Raw genomic sequence first — 26,841 nt, 5'->3', positions numbered from 1 at the left:
TTTGGCTGTTGTGCGCGGTCGTGTGATTTTCGATGCTCTCAGCCATTTCGTCCGTGCACATTGTGTCATTATTTTCGAGAAACTTGATATTCCGGGAGAGTAATATTTATTTTAAATTACTTCCGGGAGCCGGGAGATTTTAATTTTCAGGACTCAATTCCAGGAGAATCCCGGAATTCGGAAGAGGTGCGAACCCTATCTGTAAGACAACCACAGAAGACTTTGATCATCTGGAATCCGAGGAGCAGACAATCTTACAGAGGGTTTATTTTATTTTAAAATAAAAAGAAAGGTATTAGGAGAGGTAAGAAATTTAATAAAGCCGCGTAGAAAATACATTTCAAAGATAAAAGGCAGAATACAAGAGATTTAATAATATTAGAATTGAATAAAATCAGTAAAATGTATAATGTTCAAACGGATCTCAAACGAGATAAAATATATTTCAAAAATTTTTAAAAAAATCAAGTACCTAAATTACGAATAATAAACTTTTGCGGTTTTAAAAATTGAGATTTCATTGTTGCTGTGTAAATTAGACTTTTAGCGCTTTTAAAAAATAAATTTATTTCAGAACCTATTGCTAAAAAGTTTTAGAGTAGATTTTAAATAAAATAATACAGAAGTAAAAATAATTTAAATATAAATAAACTAAAACAATTATATAAAACTCGAGGATAGATAAATTAATAAATAACTAATTTAAAATTCACTCATAAATTCAAGAAAAAGGGAAAAAAACTTTTATAACAGACTATATAAAAATTTAAAAAAAATTTTGAATTTTGTTTTCTAAAAAATTGTATGTTATTACGAGAAACTCGAAAAGTAGAGCTACAGATAAAATAAATCATCATAGATAACCAAGTTTCGCCTAAACAATAGAAGTGTGAAGGAACAAAAAATAGAAAAGAAGTAAGCCATTATTAAAAGGAAGAAAATAAATACCAAACAATTTTTACTTAAATAATAAGTCGGGAGGGAAAAGGAGTGAGAGGAAGCAGGGAGGATTTCAAGTTTGTTTTCGCCAGGGTCTCCGAGTAATCCAACTGGGATTTAAAGGAAGCATTTTTAAGTTTTTTAGGCTCCTCTCTGAAAACCTGTTTCAGCCAATCAGAGCGTTCGTATGGGGTTATCTACCTGTTTGAAACGAAACGTTGACTTAACGAGCAGGTGTAGAGTTTATGTGTGTAAAAGGAACTGTCACTTCGCGGCAATTGAAAGTATTTTCAAAATGACCGCTTCTATACACTCCAAATCTACTTTAGACGCACTTCCGAAACCCTTCGTATCCGCGATGAGAACACTGTTTGATGTAATGGACGATAAACGAACTGGCTACGTAAGACTAGCGGACATAGAAAAACGTTGGCAAGAAAACGGAGCCGCAACTCGCGGACTGCCGAACGGCGTTATTGATAGTTTGCGTAAAGTTACTCCCGCTAACGGCCTTTTAACTTTCGAGCGGTTTTGCGCAGGACTGAGGATTTCATTAATTCGTCACGATTCTACTTCTCGATTCGAGAATAGACATAATGTGCTTAAAACATCCCTTGTTTCACGCCCCGCATCGGTACCCCTTCCGGAGCGGGAAAACAGCGGAATTTCCTTGAGGAAACCCGGCACACCACTAGGAAAAGTCCTGCACCCATCGAACTCAACGGAGAGGCTGCCGATGAGCGTGTTATCGTCCACTCAGTCACGCATGACTCGCCACAATACCGCAACGGTGCGCCCAAACAATGTAACTTTCGTGCAGCAACGAGCGATTAGTATGCCCCAGTTACAGACAGGGATTAAAACTTATCAACCTTCGAAGCGCGACGAACCACCTGTGTGGGTTAAAAAAGATGATATCAAGAGGATCGTGCCGTCCAGTCAACCTATGGACAAAAATAAAGTTTCTATGGCTTTGGAAAAATGGAGAATGATGAAGACATACCATTTACCATCCAAACAAGAAAATATCCGTCCACTGAGAAATATACCTCAAAGAAATTCTGCCTCCTACCCTAGTTTACCTAACGAACCTATTTCAAGCAGCGATGGTAAGTTATTCATTTCTTGCTTAAATTTATAGTTAACATTTGCATATCTTATTGAAGTTTTTATATTTCATTAATTTCTCTTTTCTTGTAAAATTTTACTTAATTATGTTCTGTAGATGCCAAAGGTAGTTAAATTCAAATAGAATTTTTTTAGAAACTAGCAATAATATTTTTATATTTTATATCTAAAAGAATGTTAGCACAGTTTTAATCAGAGGTAGTTTGTTATAATAAAATATAACTTATACTAATTTCAGTTTTTATACTGTATTATTCGATCATTTCAAATTTATTGAATTTATGCAGTGCTTTAAAAATAAATGATGTAAACTTAGATGTAAGAAAATCTATTAACTGTCATAATTAAATTACTACTTTACTATTATCAGGACTGGATTCAGAAATGTATTATGTATGAATGTACGTATATAACATACATATTGTATGTGTGTATATCCACACACATTCATACATGCATTTTTTTTAATCTGGTCCTGATAGCAGAAAAGTACTATTAAAAGTAATACATTTATATTTATGAATGCATTCATTAAATCATATTTATGAATGCATTCCATTAAATCATTATGCATTCAAAAATCTAGTTTATACAGCATGATTTTAGTGAAAGAATTTTGTATTAATAATCAAAATATTAATTGACATGCATTTATATATATATATATATATTTATAATATGTCAGGATTACATTAAACTGAATATTTCATGTTGAAAAATTTTATATTTTCTGTCAAAGCCACTTTTTACTGAAGTGAAAGTAGTACTATAATCATACACTGAAATTGAAAATAAATTATTTTGTCAGTTTAGAATGAAACAGATAATGGATTTTAATAAAATTCAGTACTAATTTGAGATAAATATTTCAGCATAAAATATTTTTTTTAAAAAGTTAATTTCAGGGAAAAAATGTATTAAATATATAGAAGCCTAAATAAATTTCCAGAAAACAAGTCATTCTGATTTTTATATAAATTTCCTTTTCATAATGCAGTAACAAATATATCTTTAATATTTGTATTTTCAGTTTTTTGTACTTTTATAGATACTTTTTAAATGTATATTTAAATCAATGTGTTTATTTGTGGGAACAAGAATTGCTGTATTCTATATAGCCATCTCTATATAATTTTATAGATTACATTAAACTTGAAATATCACATTTAATTAATTTGTAGAATTGTTGTTAAATACCAATCTAAAAATTTTCAGTAGACAGTGGCGTTAGTTTACGACTGCAAGATCGTGGTCCAGCTGCAAAAAAAGCAAGCAGAAGAAGGGAACCACGTCGTCACACAGTGTCTAATGGTATTGACTATAATATGGTAAAATCATTGCATATGTTTTTTCTCTTGTACTAAAGAAATGTTTTTCTTCTTTATTAACAACAGTAGCTGTTATTGTTTTAATATACATTTCATAATTAGGCACATCACCTAAAAGGTGATCTCATGATTAATCATAATTGTGGACAAAAGCATCTGCAAGTCAAAGGCTTTGGTCATTAGTGGTGATAAAATGATTTTATGCTTTGCTCCACTTCAAATTCGAATGAGAGTACAACTAGATGGGGATTTTTACATCTATAATAGTTTTCATAATAGAAAATTTGAGAAATGTAATAGTTGGCATTATTTATCAATGATTTGGCAAAAATTTTGAGAAAGCTGATGACAATAGGAGTTCTGTAATGAAATCCTTTTTAATAAAAGCAGATCCAAAGGAGAAATTTGTACTTACTTTTTAATTTGGTATCGATAAATGAATAACTGGTTCGAAGTTTTATTCTAAATAAAATACAATGGTTTTTGTATAAACAATGGTTTTGTACAATAAGTTCTTATTTAAAACAAAAATGGTTTTTGTACAATAAGTTCTTATTAAAAAATTTTATATGATAATTAATTCATTTAAAAGGAGAAAAATACTACGTCGAATAGTTTAATGGGGAAAATTGATTAAATAATTCCATTTACAGAACTCATCTGCAATTTTATATCACAAATAATAAAAGCATTGAAAGTCCATGATAAATTTAAAATGATAATGGCTTATACTTTTGATAGAGTAATTAAATTAATAGAAAATTAAAAAAAATAAGGGCTTATGTATTTGAAAATGCAATTAAGTTATTATTTCATTATTTAGGCACCCAATGTTATTATTACTTGCAATATAAAATTGTAGATGAATTCTGTAAATATAATTATATAATCTGTAATTTTTATTAAACCATATGAGAAATTATTTTCCTCCTTTTAGTACATTTATTATCATATCTATTTTAAGTACAAGCTTAATATATAAAAACTTTTTTAAATTTTATCTAATTTTCTGTTTTTTAGGTTCAGTTAATGCTATTAATGATAAAATTTTCAGTCAATATTATAACACAGAAATAAATTATGAGAAAATTATGAAATAAATCAAAATAACAGAACCTCATTCAGAGAATGAAATCACTTTGAATATTTGGTTTTGAAAATTGGATGTAATAACAATGTTACAAGAAGTGTTTTACTTGAAGGTAAAATGGAAAGATGAATATTGCCAATTTATCATTCAGTGTGCTGAGAATGGAGAACTCAAAAGCAATTCTACAAGAAATGCATTTTTCTCCTGTGTGCTTCAGACTGCAACACATTAAAAAAAAAAGTAGAGAATACCCCAATTAATATATTATTTATAATAATTATCAATCAAAACATTTTTTGATGTTTTAAATCAATTTTTTAATGTTAATGTAATCAAAATATTTTTGTTCTTTAAATTAACATATTTTTATCATTCTTAATTTAAAAGAGGATGAAAAATTTGTTTTATAATCTCTTAGAATTTCAAAACTTTATAACTGATACATTTTTAGACATTGAAATTTTAAAATCATAAATGTCAAAGTTGTCTAAAAAATTTGCACCACATTGCATTGTCATCGACAAACAGTGTATGTACAAAATTTGAACTTGATACCTAATTAAGGTGTAAGTTAAAAATTGATGACAAATTTCGACTCACAGTGAAACACCATGAGCTAACCAAAATAAAAGCTTATAAAAGTGGACAAATTAACCAATTATGTAGCTATTTAAAAATCATATCTAATAGGATAGGCAGTGTGGTCTAACCTTTAGTTACCCAAGGGCCAATCAAGTGTTAGTATAGGAGAGTGAGGGACAGAGACATTAAAGAGAAAAAAATATTTACATATAAATCACCAGTTTAATATATCACTTTATTTTACAATCTAGAAATCAATTTGACGATCAGCACTGCTTTTTTATACAAGTTTATAAATGCCCACTATAATTTCAGTAAGGCAAAGTTTCAGGCTCGATTTCAGTGAAGCACTTTCAATGTGATTTCTCATTTTTGATTTAATTTGTTTGAGAGCAGAAAAAGCACTTTCACACACATATATCCTGCCCAACAGCGATAACATTTGGAAAGAGAAATTATGCAGTTTGAGAAAACGTTCTTTAGAAATCAGTTTCCAGAAATGTTCAGTGACATCACACTTTTTAGTCTGGTAGAATAGATCAGCCTGAAGATAAAAAATTTCCATTTGAAGATTGCAAGGCACCTCATTTACTTCAATCTCCAAGGGATTGTTTAATAATGAAAGTTTTGTTTTTTGGGTGTCAAAATCCTGGAACTCTTTCTTGATATCAGTAATTATTTCATGAAATATACTAAAATATGTGTCATTTTCTTCTTTCAGCTGCTGGCAAAATGGGAAGTGTGCTGTATTATTTGCCTTCAGTGCAATTTGCATTATATTACTTTTTTTTCAAAAGCCTTCAGTATGTCCATAAAGCTGGGATGTTTTTTTATTTTCTGCCTTGTAGTTTTAAGTTTAAAGCATTTAGGTGGGATGTTAAATCTGTCAGAAAAGCAGAATTATTTAAAAACTGGATTTCTTCCAATTTTTCTTGATATTCATGCTTAATGTTTTCTTTTTTGAAGAAATCAAGAGTTTCATTCCTCAACCCAAAAAACTGTTGCAGACAATTTCCAGCACTTAATCAGAACACTTGACAGTACAATGAAATGTCATCATACTCAGCATTCGAATTATCCACAAATGCAATAAATGCTCTCTGTCTTTGAGCTTTGCCTTCCCTTATTAAGTTTACAACATTTACAACAGTTTTCATTGTCTCACTGAGCCATATAATTTTTATTATTTAATTATTATATTTAATATAATTATTTATATTTAATATTTATTATTTAAAACAGTAAGAAGGGTCTTTTGTTTTTCCAAATGTTTAACTAACTTTTTTTTTTTTTTTTTTTCCCAGTAAGAAGGGTGAGGGCCAACAAAATGAATAAGAGGGCTGTGGGTTGGACCACGCTGGGATAGAGCAATTTTGTAAAACTGTTTTTACTATGTAGCATTTTAATTTTTTTTCCAGTAATGTTCATTAATTATTTATGGCACATTCTAAAACCATGGATCTGCAAAATTTATATTTCAATAAAAATATGTTTTAAAAGTGCATTGTGAAAAAACATTTGTAAGTTATATAGCTCTTTCAGAAAGCCCAAATTTCCCAAAACTGCCGTGGGGAGGTGTTTTTATTTTAATGCTGAAATGTTCCTGGTACTTTATACCTGGATTTTTTGTACTTTTAATATATTGCCTTAATTTCTTAGACAGATTTTTTAAGATGTGCATAAATGAACTTTCTTAAAGATGTCACAAAAAATATTCTAGGTCATATATATATGACCTAGAATATTTTTTATGGTCATATATATATGACCTTGCCAACCAGTGTTAATGTACATCTCTCTCTTCATCATAATTTAAAATGTTGAAAAGGAGCCTAAAAAATTCTAAGTGAAAGCTGTATAAAATGCAGATTAATAGTTTTGGTATGGTATTAACAATTAAATGCTCGTATAGTAATAGATTTCATTACACAATTTTTAATTTTAAACATGTTATCAAAGGAATTTTTCTTTCCTGAAAATGGAAAATAGTTTGTTTTCTATAAAATTAAGCTTTAAATTTACTAAAATTCAGACTAGAATCTGTTTATGTTACTACCTACTGTTATCTTACACTAAGAAAGTTGTAAAAAAAAAACCAAGGCCGTTCAATAAATTCAGCATGTAAATAATAGTCAACTGTTAATTTTAAAAGTAACATTAACTTTTACATAACAGTATATATGTTAATTATATGGCCTAATAGTCAACTGGCATACATCCACAGTTATTCCAAGGTTAGTTAAAAAAATAGGAAAGACAAATAACTCATTATAATAATTAGAAAAATTTACTTTTAACAGTTTACTTGCATTAATTAGAAGAAAACTATAGTGTTAAATTTTAAACTATAGTGTTAACCCTTTCCGGCTCGCCACCTTTTAAAGTTGGAATTTTGACCCCCCCCCCGAAAAAAAGATAGGCAGTGTAATCAGGCCTAGAGGAGTACACAGGTAAAATTTTATGAAGATAGAGCTTATCATTTTAATTCTGTGGTTGTGTCCGAAGCAGGCCCACTGAATGAATAGAGCTTCGAAAAGAGTGCTGAAATGAGCATTGCTGGGAAGCATGTAAAAGAATAAGTGATTTTGCCTACGATTAAAAAACACTAGATTCTGAATACTGTAGCAGATTTAGCATTACCCGGGGTATGCCACAGGGAGGCTTGCTATACTCTACCCCCCCCCAAAAAAAAGCTCTTCTTGGTTATATGACGATTCCATGCGGTTGAATAGAAAATATGTAACTTGGGTATATGATATTTATATTATTTACATTTCATACTTACACTTTCGTCTGTTTTTTCATGGTAGTACTTTTCGAAGAAAGTGATACCACCTTTGAAAAGTCACAACCAATACTGCATGTTTTGCACATGTATTGAGATCCGTATCATATTCACTATTTGAAAGAAATTTGTGTGCACTTTCAGTGATTCAGAAATGGTCGGCCCTCTCCGATACATTTGGAACATAATTCAAAACAAAACAAACATTAAAATTCAAAACAAAAATAAACAAATATTATGTCTACAGTTAGGAATTCTACAGTATAAAGTCTTTAATCTGGACTTGTCAGGACTTCGGCGATTCCTGATTAGGGGTTTTTCTGGATTATAGATCATCAATTTAAATCTGGTAAGATGGCATGCAGAAATTATAAAATTAAAAATATGAAACCGTAATTTATGAAATAAAGAGCAATTATGATCTAAAGGGTATCAAAATTTACAAAAAAAAAAAAAAAAAGGTTTAATATTTATTTGTTTACTTTATTAAACATTTCTTTCAATGTAAGTTGCTTAAGTTGCTTCGTTTTATGTGCTAATAATTTCTCTTTAATTCTATAAACAGACATAATTTCTTGTTCAGTTACAAAGTTCTGCTGTTCAAGCTCTCTAATTGCTGTGCCGAGAATACCGACTAACTTGTCAATCGAAATTTTTTCGTCTTCACTAACCTCTCTGTCACTTTCTTCATGCCTTTATCCATTTTTTTTGCAGCAATTCCACTTTTTTTTTTTTTTTTTGATGGACATCGAAACATGCTTTCGCTTTGTAAATTCTTTGGCAGCTCCAGAATTAGGAACACTTTTTGACATAATCGAAAGTTCAAGCTTAATTTTTATAAAATTGCTCTAACAGTCTGCAAAAAATAATAAGCTGGATCCAATTAGAAGATTAAGGAACAATGCAATCTGCAACATTAACTGAAATAGATAATTAGATAATTTTAACCTAGCTCATACCGTCCGTTATACATTAAACGTGCATGCATAAACGTATTATGCGCATGCGCATATGCGTTTACGCATATATACTAACAGATTTCTTTGAATGAAAGCGAAAGAGAACTACTCTAGTGAAAAACCAAAAAGCTAACTTATAAAATTTCCCTTGATCTTCAGAAAATCACCTCAACAATTTCTTAGTTAATAACCAATCCTACACCTCCCCCCCCAAAAAAAGAGAAAAACAGGAAATGAAACATAGATGTTGACCTACCTTTCTCTTGTCAATGAGCTGACCAGTGAGCTGCACAGAAACAAAGATACAGTTGTTGGTCTGATCCTAGTCTCTTAGTGATCCCATTCTGGGCACACCTGATGTTCACCGTTCGATTTTAGGCAAGATCTCAAGGTAGAAATTTTAAACTAATATAGGATAAGGAGATTAGCATACAGCCAAGAAAATAACAGAGAAATTTCTTTTCAAACAATTCCTTTTATATCTTAAAAAAAAAAACCTAGAAAATTTCTTTGAAAAATGAGGGTCTTTAAAAACTAAACATGGCCAAAATATATGGACTGGTTTGTGTTGTGCTGCCATCTAGTATACATAAAGAAGGTTCAGAGTAACCTATAAATCCTTTTTCATTCAATTTTTCTGTGCATACAGAAGGAAATTTTTAGGTGTGCCCAGACTGGGCACAGCATGCTGCAAAGGGTTAAAATATCTAAGATTTTGGTTTAAATTTAAGCATAATTTTTTTTCAAACAATTGAATTAGGAGAGTAAATTCGTAATGTAAATAAAATCAGTATTCAAAACAAAAAGGGTGCACTATAAATAATTGAGAATAAACATAAATAAAAATAAAGAAACTAAATTACAAATGATTATATCATCAACTATTGTTTCTGCTGTTATCCTTGGGTTTTCCTTTCCCTGCTTGTGTTTCCCAATGATAATTTTGTGTTCTGCTAATGATTTGTGATGGCAATTTTTATATTATTCCAGAATAAACAAGCATAACTTCTTTAGACAGGGCCTGGTTAATCAGGGGTTGACTTTATTAAAATGTGTAATCTAACAAAGAAAATTTTCATCTAAATTTACAATGTAATAAATTAAATATTAACTGAGTGCTAATAAATTGGATAAAAAAATCTTAACATTTTCTGTAATGTATAGAAAAAAAATTATATTAATTCAACATGGAAAATTTTATAAAATATTTTCATTGAAGACTTTTAAATCTATAAGAAATTCCAATTTTGATAAAGGAACCAAGTTTTGTTTTATTTTTTGTATAATATCTTTTAAACATAAGAAAAGCCAACATGCTCACATATTTGTTTAAAATTAATGCGTGTATATTTTTTAATTATCATATGCCAAAACTCTTGTACAATTCTTACTGTTTCATTAGATTTTCTGTTTAGTAGTTAAGTTTATCTCTTCATATATTAGATTACTGAAAATTTATTGTAATAAAATTTTTTATAATAAAATTTATAAAATAATTTATAAAATTTATTGAATTTCTTAATTGGATTTCTCATTAAGAAAATATAAATATTATCTGTTGCATATGAATTTTGAAAATGAAAATGAAATTTTTAATGTACTCTTTGTAATCGAAATAGATTAAGAGGCTGAAACTTTTAGAACAAGAAAAGGATTTTCTGCTTCAAGGTTTGGATGTTGTTGAAAGAGCCTGTAACTGGTATTTACAGCAAATTGCAAATGTAAATGATAAGTTAGAGAGAGTCAGCAAGTGGGATACATCTCATTCAGTAAGAAAAATATATTATTCATAACATTGTAGTTATGCTTAGTATGTTATATTATGCTTAGTTCTAGTATCTTAATTCTGAAATGGTTCTTATCTTAATCTAATCAGTTATGCCATTCAGTTTAAGCAGTGTTGTGAGTTTGCTCTAAAATCATATAGCTCATTAAATTCTTATAATATGTTTGATATATATACTATTATTGAGAATGAAAATTGCAGTATTTTATTATTATTTTTTTTTTTCAGTTATAACTCATAATTTGCATATGAACATAAAAGTGCATTTTAATAGGCACATAAAGCAGCCCAAGGGGAAAAATGATATCTGCCTTGAATTTATTTATTTATTAGAAAGTTGTCTGTTTTAGGTAATTCAGAACTGTTACAGAAATATCTTTTGAGCTGTATATTTAATGAAAAAAGAAATGTGTGAGGAAATATTTTGTTACAAATACTCTTTAGCAGTGACTGTTATTTGTATAATACTACTATAATGCAGTGTGGTCCAACCTTTAATTACCTGAGGGTCAATCAAGCTTTAGTATAGGAGAGTGAGGGCTAGAGACATCAAAGAAAGAAAATGATTTACATATAAATCACTAGTTCAATATATCACTTTATTTTACAGTTTAGAAATCAATTTGATGATTAGTACTGCTTTTTTGATACAAGTGTATCAATGTCCACTATAATTTCAGTATCTAATACAAGAATTAATACAGTGCTGGAGGTTCAAGACAACTGAAGCTCTGATTATACTCCTGTGACTGCCACCAGTATTAATTATACGAATGTTAAGACCCACACCGACTGGAGAATATACCACCAATGCGATTTCTCAATTTTGATTTAATTTGTTTGAGAGCAGAAAAAGCACTTTCACACACATATATACTACCAACCAGCAATAACTTTTGGAAAGAGAAAGCAGAAAAAGCACTTTCACGCACATATATACTACCAAACAGCGATAACATTTGGAAAGAGAAATTATGTAGTTTGAGAAAATGTTCTTTAGAAATCAGTTTCCAGAAATGTTCAGTGACATCACACTTTTTAGTCTGGTAGAATAGATCAGCCTGAAGATAAAAAATTTCCATTTGAAGATTGCAAGGCACCTCATTTACTTCAATCTCCAAGGGATTGTTTAATAATGAAAGTTTTGTTTTTTGGGTGTCAAAATCCTGGAACTCTTTCTTGATATCAGTAATTATTTCATGAAATATACTAAAATATGTGTCATTTTCTTCTTTCAGCTGCTGGCAAAATGGGAAGTGTGCCATATTATTTGCCTTCAGTGCAATTCGCATTATATTACTTTTTTTTCAAAAGCCTTCAGTATGTCCATAAAGCTGGGATGTTTTTTTATTTTCTGCCTTGTAGTTTTAAGTTTAAAGCATTTAGGTGGGATGTTAAATCTGTCAGAAAAGCAGGATTATTTAAAAACTGGATTTCTTCCAATTTTTCTTGATATTCATGCTTAATGTTTTCTTTTTTGAAGAAAGCAAGAGTTTCATTTCTCAACCCATAAAACTGTTGCAGACAATTTCCAGCATTTAATCAGAACACTTGACAGTACAATGAAATGTCACCATACTCAGCAATTGAATTGTCTTTGAACTTTGCCTTCCCTTATTAAGTTTACAATATTTACAACACTTTTCATTGTCTCACTGAGCCGTATAATTTTTATTATTTAATTATTATATTTAATATAATTATTTTTATTTAATATTTATTATTTAAAGCAGTAAGAAGGGTCTTTTGTTTTTCCAAATGTTTAACTAACTTTTTTTTCCCTAGTAACAAGGGTAAGAGCCAACAAAATGAATAAGAGGGTTACGGGTTGAACCACGCTGCTATAATGAATAGTTTTCTATGTTATTATCAAAACTTTTCTATTTCTGTTATAAAACAGGAAGTGACAAGATTTATTTGGCCATTACAGTTAAATATGTTTTGCTATCTGACATAGGATTATTGCATTTCCAAAAAATAATCATAGCATAAATCACAAATGTTTTATCAAACTGAAATTACCATTTCATATGAATATTTGTTAAATCTATGTAATATTATCACTCAAATTTGCTGCAATGGTTGGTAATGTCATTGGATTTATTGCCTTCTTCTGAATCATTTCCAAACTTTATGTCGTAGCACTGTATTATCCAGTAGGAAGTTTTGTGTGGTAGAATACTACCATTTGGACAAGTCATGAAATTTGTTACAAAAATAGTCAATTTAGTTCACGCAGCTCCTTTGCAACATGATTTTCAAGGTCTAGTGGAAAATCCATGAATATCCTGATCTCATTCTGCATACCGAAGTACCTTGTCTCAGTAAAGGAAAAGTTCTTGCTAGATTTACAAATTTAATTGATGGAATAAAAAATGATCTCAATGCCAAAAATTAGAATTTTGTTGAACTAACAAACCCTCATTGGCTAGCGGATGTGGCTTTTTTCACAGATATAATGGAAAAACTTAATTGTTTAAACATAAAACTGCAGGAAAAGGACAAACCTTATAGCTACAATGATAGGATCTATAAACTCGTTTAAAGCTTAACTGGTTTTGTGGATATCATATCTGAAGATGCAGTTCCCTTGTGTATTTTCCGAATACGAACAGAATAATAGGTGACAGTAAAATTGACTTATCAATATTCGTTATAAACCTTCAATTACTTCAAAACCAGTTTGAAAAGTGCTTTCAACGGTTTAATATCCTTGAGCCAATGGTCACCTTTTTTGTCAATTCTTTTACTTACCAAGTAAATGTAACTGAACTAATTATGTACATTTCAGAGTTTGTTCATGTAATGACAGAAGAACTGGGGATAGAAATTTTAGGATCTTCAGAACGACATTGTCCTAATATCCATTGAATCAGATGAGAATTTCTGGAGTATAGTTCCATTCCTGAAATATTTCCATTCCTGAAAAAAGCAGCATATAGATTAAAATCGTTTTCAATTCCACATGTGAGTTGCGTTATTATTTTCGACAATGAATATTATAAAATCAAAGTACTGATCACAACTTACAGATGAACACCTTGAAGACTGCTTATGAGCAGGAATATCACCATATTCGCTTAACTATGAAGAAATAGCCGATGAAATGTAGTGCCAAAAATTGCACTCACTTTGAGATTTGTACTTTTTATAAAGAATTATACTTTGTAGATTTTGTATGCATTACTTAATAATTATTTTGCACAATAATAAAAACAATAGTTTTTATATGTTAAGTTTTATTTCTTAAATTAAGTACTTTTTGTAAGTTCTGTGCATGTATTATTAACTCTATCCAACTATAAATTCACCTTGAAAAAGTAAATGCTGCCTGCTATCTAACAGATATTCTAGAATATGGTCTTAAGGACAAAAAGTTTAGATTGATGGTATGAAATGCCTTTGGCTATACATTATACTCACCTCTACTAAACATATCCAATACTTTGATTAGCCAGCATCATATTAGTGAGATTTGAAAATTCAAGGCTTCCATCACCCCACCTTTCAATAGGACAATGCAAGACTATGTTGCTCACATTGTCCTATGTTTCCTCAATATACAAGGTATTCAATTTCTTCCTCGGCAGGTGTGTTCTCCAGATATCTGATCAATTGTAAATATGTGGTCAGTGACTATACAAGAACTGGAACAATAACTTAGCTGGAATGGCAGATGAATTCTAGCATAGAATTAAAGCCATATGAATTTGCAATACTTGCAAATACCATATAAACTCTATTCATCTCTGTGCCCAGTATATAACAGATGATATTACTGCCAGAGGTGAATGCTGGTACTAATGATTTCTGCATTTTTTGTACCTCAATAGTGAATGAAATTTAACTGTTTTATATTTCTATAATAATGAATTTGTAAAATGCAATTCTGTGAACTGTTTTCTTTCATAGTGCTGCAGTTTAATGGTGAGGTATGTATTTATATTGCTAATCTGCAGTAAAGAACTGCACTGCTTGCAGCCAGTTGTATTTTTCTACTTCAAACTATTCTTTTATAAGTTTTTTTTTTCACAAAATCCATTTTTAAAGACAAAAAAAGATCAAGTGTATAACAATATCTAAAATGCATATCTAAATGAAAGTATAGTACATATATTGTATTATTTAACATTGTTACTGTTACATATATTGCATTATAACATTGTTTAGCTATACTGAACTCCCAGGTTTTCTTGCTAGTTAATGCATGGACAACCAGAAAACGTGAGTATTTCAAAACCAGCCCAGTAAATAATAATGCACATAAGTAATTTAAAAACTGCAGTCTTCATGAGTTGTAAATGAGTAGTATGTTATTTAGAGGTTCTATTTAAATGTTTAAAATAGGTCTGTCATTAAAATAATAATGATATTTAGAGATTTTTCAGTTTTTAGTTGTATATACTCGTGTCAATTTGTATCAAGAATTTTCTTTATTTTGACGTCAGAATTAATATTATATTCCTTTATTATTTTTCTTTTATACTTAGTATTTCCATTTGCAATTTCTTTCCACACTGTACCAAGTATGAAACCTGTAAAATTGTTTTCTTCCATATTACTCATGAAGCACAACTAAGTTAAGTCCAGTCAGGAATGGCAACACAGTCAAATCATGTTTTGTTTGTCAGTTATTTGACTTCTGTTTGAACTGATGTCGCAACTTCTCTTGCAGCCAACGAGCCTTCCCCTCTCCATTCCTTTCTGTGATTTCTTTTTTTGAGAAATATACTAGGTCCAGAATTGCTTAAGTCATGTGTCTTTTGGTTAGAAAGTTGATACGTTACACTTTTTGCAATATTCCCAGCAATAATGTTATCAAATATTTCTGTAGCTACATATAGTAAAGCAGGGTTTCTTAGACTTTTTCCAGACGCGACCCCCTTTTATCACTGAGAATTTTTCGCGATCCCCCAGGACTCCCCCTCCTTCCATCAAACATTTTGTGAGACCCCATAAGTATTGCACAAATCTGACACACACGAGAGTGAAACCGTCAATTTTTTCACTTGTACTGTAATATACTATTGCAGTTTTAGGTCATTAACTTTAATTTCTAATTTTAAGGCATAGAACAATGTGAAAATTTTAAATAAGTAACAGATAAAATGACAGCGTCACATGCAAAGCAAGGAAAATGAACGTTTATATTATAAAAAGAACGCTTCCGTTTTTAAATTTGTCTGTATTGTATTATCTTTATCTATTTTCAGATACATCGTGTAAAAATATTTGGTATAGTTCGACCGTCTCAAGCGCAACCCTGGTTGGCATTACACCAAAACACATAGATTCATTCAAAAGGGGCAGTATTACTTACTGTGACGTGAAAGGTCTTCTCTTCTCTGGAAAAAGCTATGCTGGAGGGAAAGAAAGTCCCCATCCATTCACTCTATTTTGAGAATAATTCGGTCCGAATAGCGCATGCGTGTTTGCGCGTTAGTCGCGGATGAGGTGGTCGAACTATAATTGTAAAATTATTATAAGAAATATAAAAACTGCTAAAATTTTTGGCGACCCACAGTTTAAGAAACCCTGTAATAAAGTATACATATTTGTGTCTGAATATTTTTAGTCTATTGTGCTGCAATAAAAACAATAAGGCAGAAAATTTTTAATATTAATGCTTCTTAATATTTAATCTGAATCTGGCACTGTTTTAAATTATAAAATCATGAAATTCTGGAAGCCCATTGTGAATTCTTCCATGGCTGGGTTTTTTTTTTTTTTCTTCTTCATAATTAACCCTCCGCATATGGCGACCGTTATTTCCACGAGACACAAAATCTGTCTCGGAATACGGGTCGAGTGAAAATAGCATGCGTAAGTTTATTTCTCTTATTTTTCAATACGGATCTTGCCTTTTTCTCTGTGTAGGCTAAGAATATTGTAATATTCATATTTTGCATTTCGTTTTGCACCTAGATGGTGCTACAGGTTTACAGCATTGTAAGGGAGTACTAATTTTTATATTTTTATTCCATGCACGCTAAAATCACGTGAATCATATTGCATGTTTTTTAAATTAAAAAATCTACTAAAATTCCTTCATTATACTAATTTTGTTTATAAAGATTTGAATAGTTATATATGAAGATCGAGAATATCATAAAAAAAAAAAAGACCCCATATTTCAGAACCATTGTTTGCATTTTTATGTTTTTACTCTATGCACACTAAAATCATGTGAGCCGTATTGTTATATTTTTTAAAATTAAGAAAACTAATAAAATTTTTGCATTACTCTAATTTTGTTTATAAAGATGTGAATAGTAATATATAGAAAATATTTTTAAAAAAAACCACCCTGTATGACAGAACCAGAATGTGTACAAATCGTGCCATATGTAGAGAGTTAAAAATCCAGTTCAGTCTAAGATCTAGATTGAGTATGCTAATCATGCTTAAAGAAATAATAAATTTTATTAAAAATTTAACCCATGACAAGTTTACTGAATTGGAAACTTATTTTAAATCAAAATTTTGACGTTATGGCCATAGTTGAGAGGGGCATTGCTGCTGACAATGAAGACTATTTTGACATTCCAGGATAGAAGTTTGTGTTACGATGATCAAGACAAATTGCTCCTGGTATGATAGTTTTTGTAAAACTTTCCTTAAAGGCAAAATTGGCTGCCTCCCGCCTGATGATTACCGAGGATTGAAATTTGTGCAAATAAGCATATGGAGACAAGATACTCAATTTAAAAATTTTTGTATAACCCTCCAAATAATAAACATGCTTCTGACCCATCTGGTATTGATGGATAGAATCCAGTGTGATCTAATTGATAGTTGGATGGTGCTAGGTACAAAATACTTTTTACCAGTACTTTCAGATCTGTTTCTCCCTATATGAAGCCTTGCCAGGTTTATTGGAATCTTAAAAAAGCAAACTGGCCTAACTATGAGGTCCTCACTGATGAACATATTACTGGCTCTCTGATTTTGCCAAATCTTGAATATACTTCAAAACATTTTTCACTTGTGGTTTCAAAATATGCCTCTCTTTGTATCCCAAGAGGACAACAAAAGAAATATACTCTTTTTTAGAAATGACAATGTGTAGAAAATCTAGAACGACATAGGTAAAGCTCGGGCTTGTTAAACTGGACTTGTATTGGATTAAGGCCTCGCTAGCTCTCCACAAGGCACAGGCTATTTAAAAAGATCCATCATCAAATCTAAGCCTTCTACATATAAAATTTTTTGGAGGGACTGGATTTTAGACCAGATGGCATAAGGGCTCACTTATTTTTATCATATTTTTATCTCGGATGAACAATCAAAAACAAAAGAAATGAACCTATTAAAATAGCTAACATAGAGCTTACTACTGATAAAGACATCTCAGATGCCTTTTGCAGGCACACTTTAAGTAATTTAACACCTAGTATTAAAATGAAGAAAATGGAATTGAGACCTATACAAGGCAAAAAGTCATCAAGGTTTGAAAAGCGTTTTGATACTCATTTCAGTATGGAGGAGCTGACAAATGGTCTTGGAACTCTAGAGAAGGGTAATAGTGCAGGCTCTGATGAAATCTTACCTGAATTCTTTACTAACCTTGAAATATGGAAGTTTATAAATCAAACTTGAAGAAATGGTTTGCCAAGTACTTAAAGAAAGGCTATGATGATACCAATTCTCAAACCTAAATTTGGACAGTTATCACTTAATCTCTCTAACAAACATTATATGTAAATTATGTTGTATATTTTATACCTCCAAATGTCTCAAAATGCAATTATTGTGATTTCTTTTTTCTTTATTAGCTTGTGCTCGCCTTTCAGAGCATTAAATGATGCCATCTATGTTTTTTGGGCAATCTGCCAACTTTAAGTTCTGAACTTCAGTTATAGAGTTGTAGTAATGTTGATCGCCGCTGTATTGTGAATGCTTACTTTTTCCATTCTCCTAATAAATTGTAATCCCTGTGATAAAGTTATAATTCAATTTATGTTATATGTAACAAATTAACCGAGAGATTGATTGCTAAAAGATTGTTGCTTGTGTTGCATGAAGCTGGTGTGATTTCTGAAAGGCAGGTGAGTTTTTTGAAGACATAGATATACTGCTGAACAAATATTCCACTTATCTCAAGAGATAAAGGATGGCTTTCAGAGTAAGCAAAGTACCCTGCTGTATTCATAGATTTGAAAAATGCTTTTGATAAAATTTAGAGAGCTGGATTGCTTAAAGACTGATTTCCTGTGGCATTTCTGGCAACTTACGTAAATGGATTAAAAGTTTTCTTGACCAAGGATTTATAAGTGTTAAATATGGTCAAAAGGTGTTGGGTTATTTATAAACAAAACAAGTTTAGCTCAGGAAGCAGTACTCAGTCATGTTCTTTTTAATATTATGATAAATACTTTAACTGCCAATATATATAGATTTGTCCCAGGCATTAATATTTATTTGCTGATGATATGGTGTTGAGTGCTACCAGGTCTGACGTTGTTTGCCTGGAGAGTGTCTTACAACAGGCCTTAAATGTTCATAATACCCTGAGCACATGAAAATAATATAGTAGTAAACACTGAAAAAAACTACCTTCCAGTTGTTCTTCCTTAGCATTAAGTACTTGACCTAATAATAGTCACCTTCATTATAATAATAAAGATGTAAACAGATCATATAATACTATTTACTTAGGGATTCATTCAGAACCAAAATTATCTTGGGAAAAAACAAGTAAATGCAAACACTGATCGAGGACATTTGAGATCTAAGCTACTTAAATATGTGGCTGTTATTGCTTGGAGCTTGTCACAGTATGTTTTGTGTACTATAACAGCAGCTATACAGCTTATAAAAGTTAACGTACGTTCTGCTGTTGAATATGGTAATGAGGTTTCTATTACTGCCTCAGATTCTAATAGAAACACGCTTGATATTTTCCAAAACAAAAGTGACTAATCACTGGTGGTGCAAAACCAACTCTTATTGTTGCTACGGAATTAGATGGATTTGGAGCCTTCAAGGAAGGTACCAAAGGAGTGATATGAATCTTCTTAAAAAAGACCTTAAGTAGAAAAGAATTTTTTAAAAATATCTATAGATCAGCAAGTGAAAGACTAAAGACTCATAGATCCTTCTTTTCGACTGTATATGATCTTTATGATATTTAGAATATTCCTACACCCAATCATCAACCTTTCTTATAGGAGTGGAATCCTGTTTTAAATTTAGACAAGATGTAAAAACACCTGGATCATGTTTAAAATGTCAAATTGGACAAACATTTTTCCACTCTGATCGAGTTAAAAATTGCTGCTCTGGCTACTGTACATTACAAGTACCCATCAGACACGTGGTTCCATGTTTACACAAATAGTTCAGCAGAAAATGCAATAAAAAATGCCAATGCTGGAGCCTGTTCAAGTAATTTTAGTCCTGTTGGGAAGTACTGTGACAATTTTTATGGAGAGGTAGCAGCTATAACATATGCAATTGATAAATTAAAAGATAGCCTAGATCAAAATATTGTTACAAATTTTGTTAGCTATTTTTAGTAGAATTATAATTAAAATTGTTCTATTCCCCCATGCAATGCAGCACTTGATAAATTTTAAGAGAAAGCTACTCAAAAAAAGCAAAAATATAAGAGCATGTGCATTTAACATTAAATAAATAAATATTTCTTTTATTTGTATTGAAATAGAATACTATGTTACCTATAACGGTAATTCTACTGTTTTGCTTTCCAGAAATCTCGAGAAGCAAAGAAATTACTAGAACTCTCTCGTGACTGATTAAAAAGCTATAAAAGGCAAAGGAAAGAATATCTCAGCTTAGTTATTGTTAATGCGATTTGTTTAGCTTTCTCTTTGAACTGCATTGTATTTTAACGTTTTTAGTAGTTTAAACTATAGTTAATGGTTGTATTGTGCTCTATTTCACATATTTGTGTTCTACTTATTATTAGTGCTTAATTTTGTAAACACTTGTAAAAATATCTCTGAGGAAAATTCCAGCATTTTGTTATAATTGTGATAAGAATAAATTTTATTAATTTTTTATCGTACTTATACATTTAATCGATTACAAACCTGTACGCACACAACATTGTGTTTTTTATTAATTCATAAGCTGCTATTTTGTCACTTATCAATTCTAACTATAATGAAATTGTCCACGTTCATTCTTGTTAAATGAAATGTTTTGAGCTAAGGGAAAACAGAAGGAGCATTGCCAGTCAGTGGATTCCGAGCCATTCTGATACTTTCGAAAACGAGCAGGCAGACAGACTTGCCAAGGTCATATCCCTTATGGCCTAACCCAATTCCCCTTTGCCTCTGCATAATATTAAAATAATTATTTATAATAAAATGAAAAATAGCTGAATATCCTTATATGCTGATGTGTCAGTGGATAAGAAGTGTAAGGTCCCGCTCAACAAAAGAAATAAAATCCCCAGTTCCTTATCTCAGGCTGTTGGAGTTGCTTGCTTTCATTTGACAACTGGCCATGATTATTTACGTCGGATGGAGTTTGTTGCCCTCTGTGTCGCCAAGGTGATATGGATGGTGACCACCTCAAAGAAATCATGTATTATTTTAAAGTTTTTTACTGCTTTTTCTATATTCTCATAATTTGATTGGGCTGCTCGTTGACTAATGGCAGAAATGCCAAAGACGAGTATACGATTAAAAAAAAAAAAAAAAGTGTTCATTTTTAAGTACAAGTATTTTCAATGGAAATATTATTTTATGGTCATATAAAATTAATTTATGGTTGAGTTGCATAATATTTTGCATTAGATTATCATTTGCATTTTTATTGACTTTTGAAAATATCCAGTGGAAAAAGTAAAACACAAATTTAGTTTTGAGAGCAAAATATAAAAGATATGTGTGTCTGAAGTACTCTGTAGTTGTTTGTAATGACTGACTAATGTTTCTGCCCCTTTTTATTTGTATGGAATTTTATTCATTCAATGAAAGATAATTTCAGGAATATTCCATGGATGCTCACCATGAGAGGTTAAATTTTCAAATGACTAGGATATCAGAGGTCAACCAGTATTTGAATGCTTTAATGGAATCTTCAGAAAAAGTAATTGCTTCTTTGAAATATTATTTTTTGTTCTTTATACATAAAATTCGAAAGTTTATCTGATTTTGTATTTTATACATTAATCTACAATTTGAAAAGAATTATATAATATTTAGTAAATCTGTAGTATAATAAATTTGGGAAGTAGTGAAACTGGCAGTTAATCTAATAAAAAATCTGATGTGTGCACCACGACTTCCTTGTACGGAATATTAAATTATACTCATTTTTTCTTGCATTTCATTTAAACTTGTTGGATTGAATTAAATCTACTTCATCAATAGAATAAATGCATTCTTTAAAATTCACTATATTTATTTATCATAGTGACACTCTGGCCCTAGGTTCACTTAATAGCATTACATTTCGTTCATTTTTTAACTCAGAATGCACAAAATATATATCATCTTAAGAATTATCTAATTGTTGCCACATGTTCTATTCAAATACTATAATAAATCTAAAATGATGTATAAAAGAACTTAAGCAAAGAACAACAACAACAAAAAGAAACACTTTTACACAGACAATTCAGTATTTCTCATTCAATTAATTTAGTTCTCACTTCGCAAAAAGGCAAAAATACATTAAAACTCAAGATGCTCTATTGAAAATTCTGAAGTAAAGCTTAAACACTTATTTCCTCGAATAAATTCCAGAATGGATTAAGCATGATTTAATTCACAATAATAAAATCACAATCTTTGTTATTGCGAAGCTTACTTTCTCTAGATTGGCAACAAATCTGCTATTCTGCTGTTTCAAATGTAAACAAGCAATGGTCGCCATGGAAAAAATTATTAGGCTTAGCGGCACTTAAACAACTATTAAATTGTTGATAATTCTAAAAATATTGCCTACAGATTTACTAAAGGCATAAACACCTTAACTGGAAGATAAGAACAACATAATTCAATCATTTTTAAAGCAAAAAATGCACAATTTAAAAACATATAAGAATAAAAAAAAACTGAGATCACTGAGCCGAGTAACAAAGTGGATATATATATGTGGGAAAGGTTATGTCATGATATTCCCTAATCCCCTACTGTGTGACGTATGCATTGTGTCAGCACGTGTTTCCCGCCTTCGGGAGAAGAAGAAGATTAGCTGGCGAGCGGAGCAGACGTCGCTCGATCGCTCGTATACCATTTTCATTAATTGTAATCCTAATGTAATCTGTATTTGTAAATAGTAATAAATGTCTGTTATCAACTATGGTCGTTGCCTTTCCCCACGTTTTGGGGGCTCGAGCGTGCATTCAGCAACGTGACGATCTCCGTAAGGACGCAAAACAGCAAATCTCTAAAGTGCAAGATGAAAATCGCCGTACTTATAATTTGCGACAAAAACAGGCACAAAACTTTCAACTTCATGACCTCGTGGCTATCAAACGAACTCAGTTTGGCCCTGGTTTAAAACTCAAACAGAAATTTCTCGGACCTTATAAAGTCACCAGGCTCAAACAAAATGACACATATGATGTGGAAAAGTGTGCATTTTTCGACGGACCATCCAAAATATCCACTTGTGCTGAATACATGAAGCCCTGGTCCAACAATATTGAACGTGTCACTTGATTTTTATACAACTGTCAGCATTATAGGTCCTCCTGAGTTTGAACAGATGACACCTGAGAACTTTCTAATAATTTTTTTCCCCTCATATCAACTTTTTAATTCATTTTGTCATTACTAATGTCCTTTTTATTTTTAGTTAACTGCTGTGGTGTGTTTAATCTATTTTTTTGCTCTATTTGTGTAAGTATCCTCAGCTTTGTATCTACAGATCATTTTTTTCATACCTATGTTACTATATTATAATATTTCTTTTTAATTTGATAATATATTATGTTGCTTCAGGCGAGGTCGCCTGTCCGGTCATGATGGCCGAATGTGGGAAAGGTTATGTCATGATTCCCTAATCCCCTACTGTGTGACGTATGCATTACATCAGCATGTGTTTCCCGCCTTCGAGAGAAGAGGAGGATTAGCTGGCGAGCAGAGCAGACGTCGCTCGTATACCATTTAATCCTAATATAATCTATATTTGTAAATAGTAATAAATGTGTGTTATCAACTATGGTCGTTGCCTTTCCCCACATATATTTATATACTTTTGTGCAGCCGATTGCAATCAAAATGCAAGGTGCACATCTACATTTCATAGCAGTCCTATATGCAAAATTTCAATGTTCTGAGGCTACTCGTTTTTGAGTTATGCGAGATACATATGTAATTACAGGCGCCACAAAAAATTCTCTTTAGAATTCATTTTAAATTAGTTTTACTATTTTATGGGGGGGAAAAGAGTCCTTTATCCTGTCCTTATGTACAGATGTCATGCAAAAACATTGTTAAATTGCATTCGATAGCGGTGAAAATGGATATTTGCGTTGAAATATGATGCCTAAAACTTTTTGCGATTACAATACTTCCTTTTTACTTTGTACAAGGAAGTAAAAATGCAGGATGTTTCTTAATTCATGCAGCAAACTTTAAAAGATAAATGAGTTTATTTCAGATACCAAATCAAACATTTTTCATAGTACAATGTATTAGGAAAACTCTAAAGTAGGAAATAATCAGAAGATAAAACTCTATGCATTTTACAATAAATGCTCATTAGAGTGACCATCAACTGTAATATAAGTTCATACAGCGAGTTTTGTAGATTCCAAGAAATGCCAGTCATCTTGTGGAAAATGTTGAGAAATACCAAAACTTGAATAAAAATATTCTTTTATACTTATTAGTTAAAACTAAATACTTAACAGCTGAATAAAAGCTGACTGCACTCGTTGAGAACCCACTTGTAGGAAATAGCGGCAGTGAAAGTTTGGGAATAAGATTTTCAGGAAATCACTAGAATTCTTATACAGAAGGCTTTTCAGATGTTTCTATAAGAAATCCAGATCCAACAAAATTGGTGATTATGGCAGTTAACACTAGAAGGACTGAAACTTAGTATATACCTATACTGCCTCAAAGCAGTAAAAATGACTGCATTGTGAAAGAATAACTAATGTGTAAAGAAATTTGTTTAAAATTAGTTTTTAATATTATTTACTTATCAGTAAGTATTAACAATAAAAAAAATGTGTTTATATGTTGTACAAAAAGCCACAAAATTATAAGTAGCTGTGTCATTATATACATAATCGTTTTTCTAATTGGAATTGAAAAGCAGTCAAAATGGCTTCCTTAGACAATCTAGTTAAGCAACGCTATAGTATAGTAGTTATAGCAGCTATGTAGCTAAGATTCACCTCGGCCTTCAAACACAACATTCAAATAATATTAAAATGCAGTGGCACTCAATCATGCTGAAAACACACTTTATGTCAGAGAGATACTAGAACATCTTGTAGCAATTTCAGTAAGACTCTTTAGAAAAATGCATCTAAATCATCCTTGATAAGAAATAAAGCCGGATAAAAAATTTGTTAGCCAAAATTCTGCCAGAGAATTATTGCTAATCAGTGTTGTGATCACATTGCATGCGGTTTCACGTTTTCCTGAATATCGGTATCGAATACTGCATTCTGTGCAGAAGTAGCTTTATCCATGAAAAGTGCATAAACTAAAGGATAAATTCATTATGGTAAGAATAATAATTGGTGCTCTAAACATAAATTCACTACAAATGATAAGGGCATAACTGTTCCCTATGAAAATTCTCTATATCATCCTGTGCAAGTGATTTAATGAAGTAAATGCACAACCATGTCTTAATTAGTTCTTTTCCCACTGTATACAAGTATATAAAATTTTATATGGCATTAATTTATGATGAAGTAATATAGCAATTTTTTTCCTGCTATTTAGCTTTCAGTATTAAGCAAGTAATTTTAAATATATAATTTTATTATATATCTTTAATTTCTAAGGACTAATCTTAGAATATTAGCTGAAAATTGCTTCAAGCATTAAACTGAAATGTGTATATTAAAGTCAGCATTGCAATTCCTTTTTTAGTTTTTATGCTGACTTTTTAAACCTCTTAGAAACTTTAAAAATTAAAATTTACCTGTCCAAAGCTTTGCATTGTACAATAGAACCCCCTTCTAATTTTTTGTCTAAGCTTTTTGTAGGGGTTCATTATCCCTATTCATTTGAATTGTAATGATGAACACAATAGCTCAATAATTTATTAGTAAAGTACAGGGATGTTATTATTGTTTTATTATTACCTGAATCATTACTATGTATGCATTTATTGTCAAAGATGTCTTGTTTATAATTTAAAACTTATATATAAATACACATCAATGATTATGCAAATTCTCTAAATTATAAAATTTAATGCAATTAAAAATTTTGTTTTTTGATGATCAATAATTATCTTTGGATTAGTGTATAATTGCACACATAAAATTTTTAAATGCTGCACAATAAATTCTAAAACTAATAATATATTCCTTTTATCTCAGGGATTTCCAATTCATATGAATCTGGCTGTACATCAGCGAAATATTTATGGAGAACAAAAAACAGCAACTCAGACAATACAGCGTTTAAAATCTCAGAACCATGCTTTGACTGAGGTAATATATATATATTTTTTTCATATTACAGTATTGTACTACGTATAAAATTTAGTTGTTTTCCCTTTTAAATCCAAATATGTCAGCTTTATAAAATTAAATTTCTGCTTCAAGGATTTTGTGCAGATTTCTAAAAATTTTTATTCAATATATATATATATATAACTTTATATTTACTATATATAAACATGTTCTCATGTGAAATTTTTCTTCAATTTACTTTTATTTCATACCAGCATCTCATGGTAATAACATTAATTGAATCATGCATGTGGATAGCCGACAAGGGCAGGAATCTTTTGCAATTTCAAATTGTTATTAAATAAAAATAAGTTTACATACATATGTGCTTAATTTTAAATCTTTTGTTCATCAGAAAGTTAAAATATATTTTCTGTATATATATATCCAATGCATGTTCATTGTTTTATTTAGGAAATAGCAAAAAAAAGTGAAATGATAACACAATTAGAAGCGGAAAAATCTGCACTTGTACGAGAACTGTTCCATGCTCGTACTTACTCCAAGAAAGAACCAAATGATACTACATTATGGTAGTCAAGTGTTCACGTATATTTTTTGTATAGTATAAATTTTAATGTTTTATTTTGTTTAATAAAATGTCTATTTTATTGTT

The 26,841-nt window shown here is 30.5% G+C and overlaps 1 protein-coding gene across 2 annotated transcripts; it reads left to right on the top strand.

Annotated features, from left to right (window-relative positions):
- The first annotated feature begins 1,058 nt into the window (after window positions 1-1,058).
- Window positions 1,059-26,841, top strand: LOC118197937 (suppressor APC domain-containing protein 2). 2 transcript variants are annotated; one of them, XM_085822031.1, is made up of 6 exons: window positions 1,059-2,048; window positions 3,286-3,395; window positions 10,431-10,580; window positions 21,557-21,658; window positions 26,091-26,204; window positions 26,640-26,841. In XM_085822031.1, the coding sequence occupies exons 1-6, from the start codon at window positions 1,127-1,129 to the stop codon at window positions 26,760-26,762; spliced, it is 1,521 nt and encodes a 506-aa protein (XP_085678157.1). In that variant the 5' UTR covers window positions 1,059-1,126; the 3' UTR covers window positions 26,763-26,841. The 2 variants fall into 2 exon arrangements, with proteins under 2 accessions (XP_085678157.1, XP_085678156.1); XM_085822030.1 differs by having other exon boundaries at window positions 1,065-2,048; window positions 3,283-3,395.

Source organism: Stegodyphus dumicola, chromosome 8, assembly GCF_044657685.1.
Source record: "Stegodyphus dumicola isolate Sdum_Otavi_A_Nest chromosome 8, ASM4465768v1".
In the NCBI taxonomy this organism is placed as follows: Eukaryota; Metazoa; Arthropoda; class Arachnida; order Araneae; family Eresidae; genus Stegodyphus; species Stegodyphus dumicola.
Note: the sequence above shows the minus strand (reverse complement) of the source record. Positions and strands in the feature narration are given on the sequence as shown.

Bases quoted from the DNA above. Each gene is read 5' to 3' on its own strand.
- LOC118197937 (XM_085822030.1), top strand. From the start codon at position 1,127: ATGGGGTTATCTACCTGTTTGAAACGAAACGTTGACTTAACGAGCAGG. The intron at 2,049-3,282 runs GTAAGTTATTCA...AAAAATTTTCAG, and splicing joins ACCTATTTCAAGCAGCGATG to TAGACAGTGGCGTTAGTTTA. The intron at 10,581-21,556 runs GTAAGAAAAATA...AGATAATTTCAG, and splicing joins AGTGGGATACATCTCATTCA to GAATATTCCATGGATGCTCA.